General features: G+C 38.3%; 1 protein-coding gene across 2 annotated transcripts; it reads left to right on the top strand.

Moving 5' to 3' along the window:
- The first annotated feature begins 944 nt into the window (after positions 1-944).
- Positions 945-12,231, top strand: LOC127644725 (very-long-chain (3R)-3-hydroxyacyl-CoA dehydratase 1-like). 2 transcript variants are annotated; one of them, XM_052128071.1, is made up of 7 exons: positions 945-1,148; positions 5,261-5,378; positions 5,551-5,569; positions 5,690-5,778; positions 7,356-7,471; positions 10,082-10,260; positions 11,480-12,231. In XM_052128071.1, the coding sequence occupies exons 1-7, from the start codon at positions 1,030-1,032 to the stop codon at positions 11,560-11,562; spliced, it is 723 nt and encodes a 240-aa protein (XP_051984031.1). In that variant the 5' UTR covers positions 945-1,029; the 3' UTR covers positions 11,563-12,231. The 2 variants fall into 2 exon arrangements, with proteins under 2 accessions (XP_051984031.1, XP_051984022.1); XM_052128062.1 differs by having other exon boundaries at positions 947-1,148; positions 7,350-7,471.
- Positions 12,232-12,377: the final 146 nt, after the last annotated feature.

Here is a 12,377-nt window from a genome sequence, read left to right as displayed (position 1 = left end):
TCTTTACTGTTGTACATGAAACTGGTGTTGAGCGGGTAGAATTCAATGAAGCTGTCAGCGGAGGACATGTGAGGCGTCTATTTCTCAAACTACAGACTCTGATGTACTTATCCTCTTGTTCAGTTGCACATCTGGTCTTCCACATCTCTTTCTGTCCTTGTTAGAGACAGTTGTGCTTTGTCTTGAAATCTTTTTGCCATTTTTGACCCAATATTGACCTTAAGACATGCCAGTCTATTGCACACTGTGGCAACTCAAAAACAAACACAAAGACAATGTTCAGCTTCATTTAATGAACCAAATATCTTTCAGCTGTGTTTGATATAATGCGCGAGTGATTTTCTAGCACCAAATGATCAATTTATCATGATTACTCGAGGATAAGGTGTTGCAGTGATGCTGCTGTCTAGATTTGATCAAAAATGACTTTTTTCTGTGATTGTTTTTAGATAGGATCATGTGCGTGTGTCCTCATTGGATAACTGTTTGCTTGTTTGCTGCCCACACCCATTGCCATGAGTACTTACATAGGCCTTCAATACCTGATGAAGTACCATCTGACGAAGAACCGAGAATGTTGTTTCGGTTCAATTTCATGGGGGGCACATTCTCTCCTTGTTTTATGATTTTGTCCCTTTTTGATCGTGCACGTGCCTTAATGTTTGGATGTGCACATACTACTTCTATTCTACACACACTTGCAACATTATAAAATGTATAAAAATTAGATCAAATGACCTAAAAGTCAAGTCTTTAGAATCTGCATGCAATGATCTCATATATATATGCATGCTTAAACTTATTTTAGGTTTATAGATGAAAAAAAATTAAAAGTGGTCTCAGACTTTAAGACTTGGGCATGAAAGTCTCCCTCTTTTTAAATTAGACCTATAATCGATTTTCATAAGCATGCATTTGCACAACAGGCACTGGCCCCTCCAGAGGGGTCCCGTGGAAGGATGACCAGCCCCCGCCGACAGCTGTGCTCGTGCACCGTTTGTGTGACTTTCGCAGTCTGTCCCCGGTACCATGGCGTCTGGCGAGGAGGACGGAACCGTGGAGGAGAAAGAAACCAACAACAAGAAGCGGACGAAAGGCGCCATCGCCACAGCATGGCTCACAATCTACAACATCGCCATGACGGCCGGGTACTTGCGCGTGAGCTTTTGCGTGAAACCGCTTTAATTCACTGTGCCTGCTGTATGCAGTCGTGTGTTTCTGTTTATAGTTTCTATCCATTGTAAATCACTCAACTAACATTTACTTATCGGAATGCTTTTATAAACGCCAGGAGAATATGTTGCGTTCAACTTTCGGAGTGCGCGTTGTTGATCGCTATTTTTGTTTTATTGCGGTCGGTTGTAACAATATAACGGGGATTTTCCTCGCAGTGGCCGAAGCGTGTTCAGTCTTTCCAAATACGGTCGAGTGTGCGGCGTGAGCGCGTCATCGAGCGTCTGTCCCAGTGATATGTTTAGACGCGCGCTGACGCTGGAACTCTCAGGGGGCGTTCACACGAAACACGTATTGCGTCCGTGCTGTTTTTTCAGTTGTTTTTGCAAGTAAACATGCGCTAGACGGACGTCTTTGAGCGGTGCGACGCAGCCGCTTGTCGCTATTGTTCAGTGGCTCGCGCCGTGTCAAGTTAAAAGTGTAAACGCGTCTCGAGACACCTGACTTCTGCTCTATTCGCGGCGCTGCATGTAGCTTTTTCAGGGCAAGTACGTGTTCGCTGTGAACGGCCCCTGACACAGCATGGCGAAATGCACGATAAGCAGAATTAAACAAGGGGAAATGAAATGCATGACTATGAATATTATATTTGTGAGCCCTTTGATTAGTTCACTAGCAACTATGCACTCTAAATGAGTGAGAATCAAGGACAGGAGAAGTGAATCGTTCATTTTTGGTAGTTTAGTGGAAATCAGGGGGTTTTTTTCCCCTAAAATGCTATCTTTTTATTAGTATCATATAGGCTACTTTACAGTTTGAATGAAATGCAGATGCTGTAGTTGCAAGCTCATTACATGTTTTAAAAAAGTCATATGTTTTTTTTATGTTGTGACTTGATCAAATCTTGTGTTGTAACAACCTGTGACAGTGTTTGCATGTTATTCATGTTCACCTTTGACAACAACCTAGAGATTACATTAAATAAAAAGTAGATTAATGCGTTTAAATTTAATGAAATTCCATCATATAGTAGTATTGTGTAATGTTTAACAAAATTTGGTTTGCATGTTTTCATTTTATTAAATATTACTCTTAAAAGTGGGCTATGATTTTGAGTGAAAAAAGCTTTTACGTTTATATCCAAAAGCATCATAACTTAAGACGGAAATACTGGGTATGAAGAAATAACAATTTTGTATGTTACAGTTATCAGCCATTTAAGTTAGACATATTGGTTTCCTTTTCTCTAAAATATCTAAAAGCCATGATTAAAGCTAGTTGTAAATCTTCAGTTTAAGCTTGAGAAATTATGTGGACACTTAAACTATATGAATAGGATCATAAAATACAGCTAGTCCAACCCGATCTCATGAAAAGTCATACATAATTTATGAGTTTGCTATTTCGTATGGTCTCACACAATGTTGTTCGTACAACTTCTTCACGTGCAAATTTCCGGATGTCTAATGTGGAAGTAAGCGTGTGTTCCGCGCACAAAGACATACTTATTAATATTATGCCCTTACCCAAACCCCTTATCCAAACTTAATCAATCAGTAGAGTGTGTAAACATGACAGGAAGATGTTGTATGTGACAGAAGCAAATAATTGTCGTGTATTAGATGGAAATATGTCCAGCGATGTCGTAGGAATTCAAACGAGTGCAGTCGCACGAATCCTGATGACTTAGCCTTGATAGTGTGAATTAGCCAAATTTAGAAAAGTCATTCGAATCCTGACGATTTCGCCTTGATAGTGTGAATTAGCCAAATTTAGAAAAGTCGTTCGAATCCTGACGATTTCGCCTTGATAGTGTGAATTAGCCAAATTTAGAAAAGTCGTTCGAATCCTAACAATTTCGCCTTGATAGTGTGAATTAGCCAAATTTAGAAAAGTCGTTCGAATCCTGGCGATTTCACCTTGATAGTGTGAATTAGCCAAATCTAGAAAAGTCGTTCGAATCCTGACGATTTCGCCGTGAGAGGGGAATTAGCCAAATTTAGAAAAGTCGTTCGAATCCTGACGATTTCACCTTGATGGTGTGAATTAGCCAAATTTAGAAAAGTCCTTCGAATCCTGACGATTTCACCTTGATAGTGTGAATTAGCCGAATTTAGAAAAGTCGTTCGAATCCTGACGATTTCACCTTGATGGTGTGAATTAGCCAAATTTAGAAAAGTCGTTCGAATCCTGACGATTTCACCTTGATGGTGTGAATTAGCCAAATTTAGAAAAGTCGTTCGAATCCTGACGATTTCACCTTGATGGTGTGAATTAGCCGAATTTAGAAAAGTCGTTCGAATCCTGACGATTTCACCTTGATGGTGTGAATTAGACAAATTTAGAAAAGTCGTTCGAATCCTGACGATTTCACCTTGATGGTGTGAATTAGACGAATTTAGAAAAGTCGTTCGAATCCTGACGATTTCACCTTGAGTGTGTGAATTAGCCGAATTTAGAAAAGTCGTTCGAATCCTGGCGATTTCACCTTGATAGTGTGAATTAGACGAATTTAGAAAAGTCGTTCGAATCCTGGCGATTTCACCTTGATAGTGTGAATTAGACAAATTTAGAAAAGTCGTTCGAATCCTGACGATTTCGCCTTGATAGTGTGAATTAGACAAATTTAGAAAAGTCGTTCGAATCCTGACGATTTCACCGCGAGAGTGTGAATTAGCCAAATTTAGAAAAGTTGTTCGAATCCTGGAGATTTCACTTGATAGTGTGAATTAGCCAAATTTAGAAAAGTCGTTCGAATCCTGACGATTTTGCCGTGAGAGTGTGAATTAGCCAAATTTAGAAAAGTCGTATCGAATCCTGACGATTTCACCTTGATAGTGTGAATTAGCCAAATTTAGAAAAGTCGTTCGAATCCTGACGATTTCACCTTGATAGTGTGAATTAGCCAAATTTAGAAAAGTTGTTCGAATCCTGGAGATTTCACTTGATAGTGTGAATTAGCCAAATTTAGAAAAGTCGTTCGAATCCTGACGATTTCACCTTGATGGTGTGAATTAGCCAAATTTAGAAAAGTTGTTCGAATCCTGGACGATTTCACTTGATAGTGTGAATTAGCCAAATTTAGAAAAGTCGTTCGAATCCTGACGATTTCGCCGTGAGAGTGTGAATTAGCTTTACTTAATATGCATTAATGTGTACAACACATGAGCGATACATAAAGAAAATTAATAATTGTGAGTTCCTGAAACTTCTTTGGCTTTAAAAGCCATAAAATTAAGATTTTAAGTACTACTAACTCAAAGTATAAAATGGAGGTTGTGGGGCAGGATTGTTTGGTGGGCATTTAAGTTGTTATTAAAAATTCATAGCGATTTTTAGCGATTTTTTGTATTATTGATGTTGTTTTACTGTTGTTAGTTGTTTTCTGAATAGTCATCGTTAGCGTGATTATTGCTGCCATTGGTGAAGTTGGATTCTGTTCAATCCATGTCATTAGTGCAGCTTTACCTTCTTTGGGGATCGAGTTTAATGACTGACCTACTGAATTAAATTAAGTAGAAACAACATGCTATTAGTTGTTAAATGATTTTCCTGTGACATGCCTTTTTAAGTAAAGCTGAATGAATACAATTGTGTATATCTAACAAAGGTTTTCTAGTTATGCTGACATAAAATGACCATAAATTGAATTTACTGAAGAAGAGTGACGCAAAAATGCTACATTATTATTTTAGGTAAATCCGACACACATTTGTTTTCAGTGGGTTCCCTGAACAACACGTTCCACTAATGTTTAACAAACAAAGTATCCAAATACTTTCATCTTAATTTTAATCATTTAGAAACATAACAAAGTATGTTTCGTTGATTATTATTATTATTATTATATTTTGGCATTTTAAAACACTAGAATTATCATGCAAAAAACAAAAAAATGCAGCGAGGCCTGTTTCAAATGCAATTGAAATAATACATTATTATTATTATTATTTTGCTCAAGATTAATCAATGTGCCCTTAAATTATTTTTTTTTTTTATCTGAATAAAAATATAATTTCTAATGATTTTATTGCATTAAATGAAATGTGTTGGATACAGTCATTGGATGTGACCTCTCACTCTGCAGATGGCTGGTACTGGCGGTTGCCATGATCCGGTTTTACCTTCAGAAAGGAACTCATAAAGGCCTGTACAGAAGTATAGCAAGGATACTAAAGTTTTTCCAAACACTTGCGCTACTGGAGGTAAGAAGATCTGCCTTAAACTGTCATTGTCTCATCTTTCACTCCAGAAGTACAGTGTGTTTTTTCGTTCCACTACACTGTTTGCTGGAGGTGGATTGGTCTAAATGTATTGTCTAAAATGAAAGAATTGATCAATGTGTCCCGACTTGTTACTTTTTCTTTCACATTTCAGGTTGGACACTGTGCAATTGGTATGTACTCCTTAAAATGTTATTTAAAGTATTTTGTATATTAGTTTTGAAGTCCTGAAGTATGTCATTCCAGGTGTATATAAAGATATTTTCAGGTGTCATTGTTGTGGTGTGTTAAAGGTATCGTGCGGACATCTGTAATTGTGACCGGGGTCCAAGTATCCTCTCGGATATTCATGGTTTGGTTCATTACACACAGCATCAGACAGGTCAGTGCACACGATTAGAGACCAATTCTCAAATATTTTTAGGGCTTGGCGATATAATACTATATATACTATATATAATACTATAATAGTACTTTCACGGAATTATCGCAATTATTTTACTGGTGATATAAAATTGAGCAATATTGTGAATATCGTGATGACTGTAGTGTGCTTTTAATTTGGCCACTATTAAAGTGACAGTACACCCAAAAATAAAAATTTTCTCATCATTTATTCACCCTCATGCCATCCCAGATGTGTGTGACTTTCTTTTTTCAGCTCATTTTTTCAGCTCACAAGATGTGTTTAAAGATCGAGTATTAAACTATATTTAACTTGACACATTGACCTAAACATTGTATGTTTATGATGCAACACACCCGAAGCGACGCAGGTGTAGATTGACCGGTCCTTAAACAAGCCCTCATAATAAATCTCCAACTGATTGATAAATTCACTTGTGTAATGATTGCTGTGAACTGTGTGTCAATGATTGACTTATGATCAATAATATGGTAGTAAACAATACATTGAATTCTAAAGCTGCTTTTTGTATTATCAATGATGAACTCTCCTGCTACAAGAATGTAATGCATTTTAATTATCTGAATATATATATATATATATATATATATATATATATATATATATATAATTTTTTAATATTTAAAGATATCTATGTATAATTATATATTGATATAAATATGTATAATCATTATATAGTGAATTATTGTTATATGAGGGGCTTTCTCAGCAAATATTTGTAAATGCGATTAAATGCGATTAATTAATCGGGACACCATGTAATTAATTCTATTAAAAATTTTAATCAATTGACAGCCCTAATTTTATTATTATTTTTATTAAAACACCATTTGTCTCATATCTCATCTCAAACATTCACTGACACTTTTGTTGACTTTTTTTGTAACAAGTACAAAATCTTTTGAAAAAACTACCTTCTGAAAAATGGATAGAAATCATTTTAACACAATAACTATTGAAACTGTTTATGTTTATTTCAGTCTTTGTATAGACTGTAATAGTTTAAAACATGGATCTGGGGAAAAAGCAGTACAATCTATGCATTAGAGGTGTTTGAAAAGTGATAAAATGAATGATAAAGGCCTTATTAACTTTTAACAAGACCTACATATAATGAAAAATAGATAACAATCGGTTTGTTTATAAAATCAATCCTTGGGGCATGAAATTGTCAGAAGTTGAAGAAACACTCTTTGCTCAGATATCTGAATATTTAGCAATAATTATACAAAAATGTACTTTTTATATTGTATGTCCTTTATAATTGAATTACATCATTGACGATGCTTCATGGGATGAGTAGATTCATTTCTTCGGTTGGTTTGGTTCATAGCTTCGAATTCTTTACCATTGAAAACAAAAGCCCAAAAAAGCAATAGCCATTGAAAAAGTGTGCGTTCATTATTGCGCGCCATTGTAACTGTCCTCTATTCATCTGTCTAAAATCTGATTGTAAACGCTCCAAATTTGGTCTTTTACATTTCCCTCTCTGCCTCTTTTGTCTTTCCTGTGAAATGTTTGCTAAGATTCAGAACGAGCAGAGCGTGATTTTGTTCGTGGTGGTGTGGACAGTCACCGAGATCACACGCTACTCTTACTACACCTTCAACCTTCTCAAACATCTGCCATACTTCATCAAATGGGCCAGGTGCACGTGGCATGCCACCACACTTTATTTCCCTGTAGCATCGGCATGGGTTGATTTATTTGAGCATGCCCAGTACTCGCATTGACCACAAACACAATAACACTAATAGGTTTTTAACGATTGTCGGTTCTTATATGACCAACACTCTGCAGTGTCTTTAAACACTCATGTACTCCAGTAATGGCCTGTGGTGGAATTGCAGATTATCCCTGTTTGATTTGTGATTGGCTGTTTGGTGTCTGTTGCTTTCCAATGCAGTGATTTATGTGACAGAACATTTCTCACATTTTAGACATTTGGTTAGTGCTATAATTATACCATATATTTGAGGAATAATGTTGATTACCACAACAAAACAAAAACCAAAAAATTGACTTCAGGGTTACAGTGAGTCACTCTTAATGGAAGTGAATAGGGCCAATCCATAAATGTAAAAGAACAGAAAGCTGAGGCTGTAGTGGCACAGGCTCACCAGAACTGGACAGCTAAAGACTGGAAAAACATCATTTCCATTTCTGCTGAGGTACACAGATGGCAGTCCCACTGCAGACTCTGCTTTCTGTTCTTGGCTGACAAGTGGTACCCAACGTGGTCTTCTACTGTTGTAACCCATCCGCCTCAAGGTTCGACGTGTTGTGGGTTCGACATGTTATGGAGTGGTGGTGGTGTAGTGGTCTAAAGCACATAACTGGTAATCTGGTAATCAGAAGGTTGCTGGTTTGATCCCCACAGCCACCACCATTGTGTCCTTGAGCAAGGCACTTAACTCCAGGTTGCTCCAGGTGGATTGTCCCTGTAATAAGTGCACTGTAAGTCACTTTGGATAAAAGCGTCTGCCAAATGCATAAATGTAAATGTAAATGTTGTGCATTCAGAGTGGTTATCTGAGTTACCGTAGACTTTGTCAATACAAACCAGTCTGGCCATTCTCTGTTGACCTCTCCCATCAACAAGGTGTTTCCGTCCACAGAACTGTTGCTCACGGGATGTTTTTTCTCTTTGGCACCATTCGGAGTAAATTCTAGAGACTGTTGTGTATGAAAATCCCAGAAATGCTCAAACCAGCCCATCTGGTACCAACAATCATGCCACAGTCCAAATCACTGAGATCACATTATTTCTCCATTCTGATGGTTGATGTGAACATCATCTGAAGCTCCTGACCTGTATCTGCATGATTTTATGCACTGCACTGCTTCCACACGATTGGCTGATTAGTTAATCACATGAATATGTGCAGGTTCCTTATAAAGTGCTCAGTGACTGTATGATCTCAACTATTGATGAAGAAATGTCATACACCATAGTAAAGATGAGGATCTCAGCTTTTTAATGACATCTAGATCGAGCTTTTAGACAACTCGGTGTCCGAGATATTCTATGGAAAATTGAGGAAGGGCTATGCGCTCTACATATACACTTGATGTAAATGGAGAGTGCTCAGCTGCGTAAGAGCGCCCCATACATTTTAGATCTATATATTGTGATGGAACATGTTTTTCAAGGTTGGCTTTCCTACATTGAATCAATTAGCAAAATCAACATCGTTTCAGTGTCAGAATCAATGACTATTGCTATCTAAGACCTATCTCTGGAAATCAGGCACAATGAGTGTTGTTTGAATCAAAGTCTCTTTAAGGCAAGTCAGGACAATTGGCAGCCATCTTGGTAACATCTCTGGGAAGCTATTTTCTGTGGATATAAGTATCCTAGCTACATGAATGGGAAAAGAAAATCCAAAATGGTTTGTCAAGATTATGATCAAACAAAATATATAAAATCAGCAATAAAATCTGACAACAAATGGTATCGTGAATACTATTATTCTATTTCTACAAGTGCCATATTTAGCGTTACAGTTTATCTTCGTATGGATACAAATGGCCAGTCTCATCTTTTTTCCCCCATTTGGAATGCCCAATTCTCAATGCGCTCCAAGTCCTCGTGGTGGCGTAGTGACTCATCTCAATCCGGGTGGTGGAGGACGAATCTCAGTTGCCTCCGCGTCTGAGACCGTCAATCTGCGCATCTTCTCACGTGGCTTGTTGAGCGCGTTACCGTGGAGACCTAGTGCGTGTGGAGGCTTCAGGCTATTCTCCACGGCATCCATTACAACTCGCCACGTGCCCCACCGATAGCGAGAACCACATTATAGTGACCACGAGGTGATTACCCCATGTGACTCTACCCTTCCTAGCAACCGGGCCAATTTGGTTGCTTAGAGACCTGGCCGGAGTCACTCAGCATGCCCTGGATTCGAACTCGCGACTCCAGGGGTGGTAGCCAGCATCTTTACTCGCTGAGCTACCCAGGCTCATGGCCAGTCTCATATTATAATCTCTCTGGTCGAGTCCAGGAGCATCTATTTAAAGGAACTCACACCTTAACCTCTTTAACCTGATTATATTTAATAACCGTGGGATTTTGATGTGAAGTAACAGTTCAGTAACTCTGTGTACCGTCACTGAATGTTGTGCAGGAAAGCATAATGCTACAGAATGATTCACATGTCATTTGAGAGATTTGGACTGTTTGAACAATTATGTCTCACATTAAATTGACCAAGTCTCCTTTCTTTCTTGCTGTCTCTTTTCACTTTCCATTCCTCAGATATAACATGTTTATTGTCATGTACCCATTGGGAGTGGTTGGTGAACTGCTGACCATATATGCCGCCTTACCGTATGTTCGCCGATCGGGCATGTACTCTCTGAGGCTCCCGAACACATACAACGTCTCCTTTGACTCTTACTACTTCCTGATCATCGTCATGCTGTCCTACATCCCATGTAAGCACTGACTTGACAATGAAATGTTTGCATGCACGGTGACATCGTATGACTTGACATCCAATATGAAAACAAGAGAATTATTCTATTATGGTAGCAGTTAAAAGTGGTCGTATCATCTTTACAGTTGGATTCACAAGTCTTGAGACAACATGAAAAATCAGGGATTAAAAATACTGTAAGATTTAAATCTAGAAATACTGTATTTCAGATTGTGCACCATTTCTAGGTCACTAATCAAAAGGACATTTTTATTTAAACACAGTGCGTTCAGAAAGTTTTCAGACCTCTTCATTGTTTTCACATTTTGTTAGGTTGCAGCCATATGTTAAAATGCTTTAAATTATAATCTTTTCACATCAATCTACACTCCATACCCCATAATGGCAAAGCAAAAGGTTTTTGATAACTTTTCAGATTTCTTTTTTTGATAACCCATTTCTCTGGATCATCTTTGAGATGTTTCTACACTTTGATTTGAGTCCACCTGTGGCAAATTCAATTGACTGGACGTGATTGGGAAAGGCACACACCTGTCTATTTAAGGTCTCACAGCTGAAAATGCATATCAGAGCAAACACCAATCCATGAGGTCAAAGGAACTGCCTGCAGAGCTCAGAGACAGGATTGTGTTGAGGCACAGATCTGGGGAAGGCTACAAAAACATTTTGGCTGTACTGAAGGTACCCAAGAGCACAGTGGAAGAAGGTTGGAACAACCAGGACTCTTCCTAGAGCTGGCCGACTGACCAAACTGAGCAATCGGGCGAGAAGGGCCTTGGTAAGAGAGGTGACCGATGGTCACACTGGTTGAGCTTTGAGATCATGTGTGTAGATGAGAGAGACTTGCAGAAGGACGACCATCACTGCAACAATCCACCGATCTGGACTTTCAAGTTTGAGATCTCCACGAATGGCCTCTTTGGTGTTTGGACCCCTAGTGATGCATTCCAGAACTTTGCAAAAGTACATTTCTGAAATCCAAAAACTAGTTATAGGTATTGCACTAACTGATGTGATGGAATCACAATTAAGGGGCCCCATTTCTCAACCATGTGGGCCCTTAAGAAGTGAAGATTTTCTGAACCAGATTGATTTAAATCTGAACCATCTAAAGGGATATTAAGACGTCTTTAATACTTCTAAATTAGATCGTGTTCTTTTCCTGTACCTCTCATTGTCGTCCTGTTCATCATTCATTTCCTGTGTTTCTCTTTCAGTGTTTCCTCAGCTGTACTTCCACATGCTCCGTCAGAGGAGAAGGGTTCTTCATGGAGAAATCATTATGGAGAAAGAAGAGTAGACGGTCACCATCCCCAAACCCCTGATAACAAAGTATTCAGTCCACGATCAAAATAAGAATCTACAATCAGATATTATGGATGAATGCACAGTGTTTCCAGAGCTGGGAAAAACTCAAACTATCAATCAATTCTGCAAAGCTTCAACATCCCTCCAGCTGTTTTTTAATTTCTCAATGGAATCACTAACAAAATCAAAGGATTTCAAGCAAAGTACAAGGACACCCCATCTTCATAGGTCATTGCAGATCTGCGTTCCCCAAAATTGTCACACTCAATGGAGACACCTCATCTGTGTTTTGAACAAGACCTTTCGGATAAAATATTCTGTTAAACTAAACCTCATCCCTAGGTTGAATTAAACCCCACCCTTGGACTGGATTAAACATTATCATCAATCATCAACTACACTTTGGATTCAGCCTCACCTGATCTGGACTAATTTGTGGTTCAACCTTTCACTTCCCTGATGAAAAGGCCAATTTTGACCAGCGTCCTGGCTGAGCCTGTTTTTTGCTAATTAGTTCTCATCTGGAGCTGGCAGACCAGCAACATTGGTTGACCTTCCTGGTCATGTTTATTGACTAAGGAAGTCTGGTTAACTTATGCCTGATCTAATGAAAATGATGTGTCTGTGGCTACATTTTTAATAAACAAAAATAATGATGTTACGTGGCTCCTTATGTGTATCGCAGCAGTTCCGAGGTCAAATGTCCACTGTGTGGTGCTAAAAGTGAGTTAAATGTTCTCCCAAACAGATGATGTTTTTTAAGTAAAAACTAAATCAAGTTTTAAATCAACAAAACTGACCTGCTTA

Source organism: Xyrauchen texanus, chromosome 1, assembly GCF_025860055.1.
Source record: "Xyrauchen texanus isolate HMW12.3.18 chromosome 1, RBS_HiC_50CHRs, whole genome shotgun sequence".
Classification (NCBI taxonomy): domain Eukaryota; kingdom Metazoa; phylum Chordata; class Actinopteri; order Cypriniformes; family Catostomidae; genus Xyrauchen; species Xyrauchen texanus.
Note: the sequence above shows the minus strand (reverse complement) of the source record. Positions and strands in the feature narration are given on the sequence as shown.

What these genes read in the sequence shown, in the direction of transcription:
- LOC127644725 (XM_052128062.1), top strand. Translation starts at nt 1,030, where the DNA reads ATGGCGTCTGGCGAGGAGGACGGAACCGTGGAGGAGAAAGAAACCAAC. An exon ending in TTACACACAGCATCAGACAG is followed by an intron (nt 5,779 to 7,349) that starts GTCAGTGCACAC and finishes ATGTTTGCTAAG; the next exon opens with ATTCAGAACGAGCAGAGCGT. An exon ending in TACTTCATCAAATGGGCCAG is followed by an intron (nt 7,472 to 10,081) that starts GTGCACGTGGCA and finishes TCCATTCCTCAG; the next exon opens with ATATAACATGTTTATTGTCA.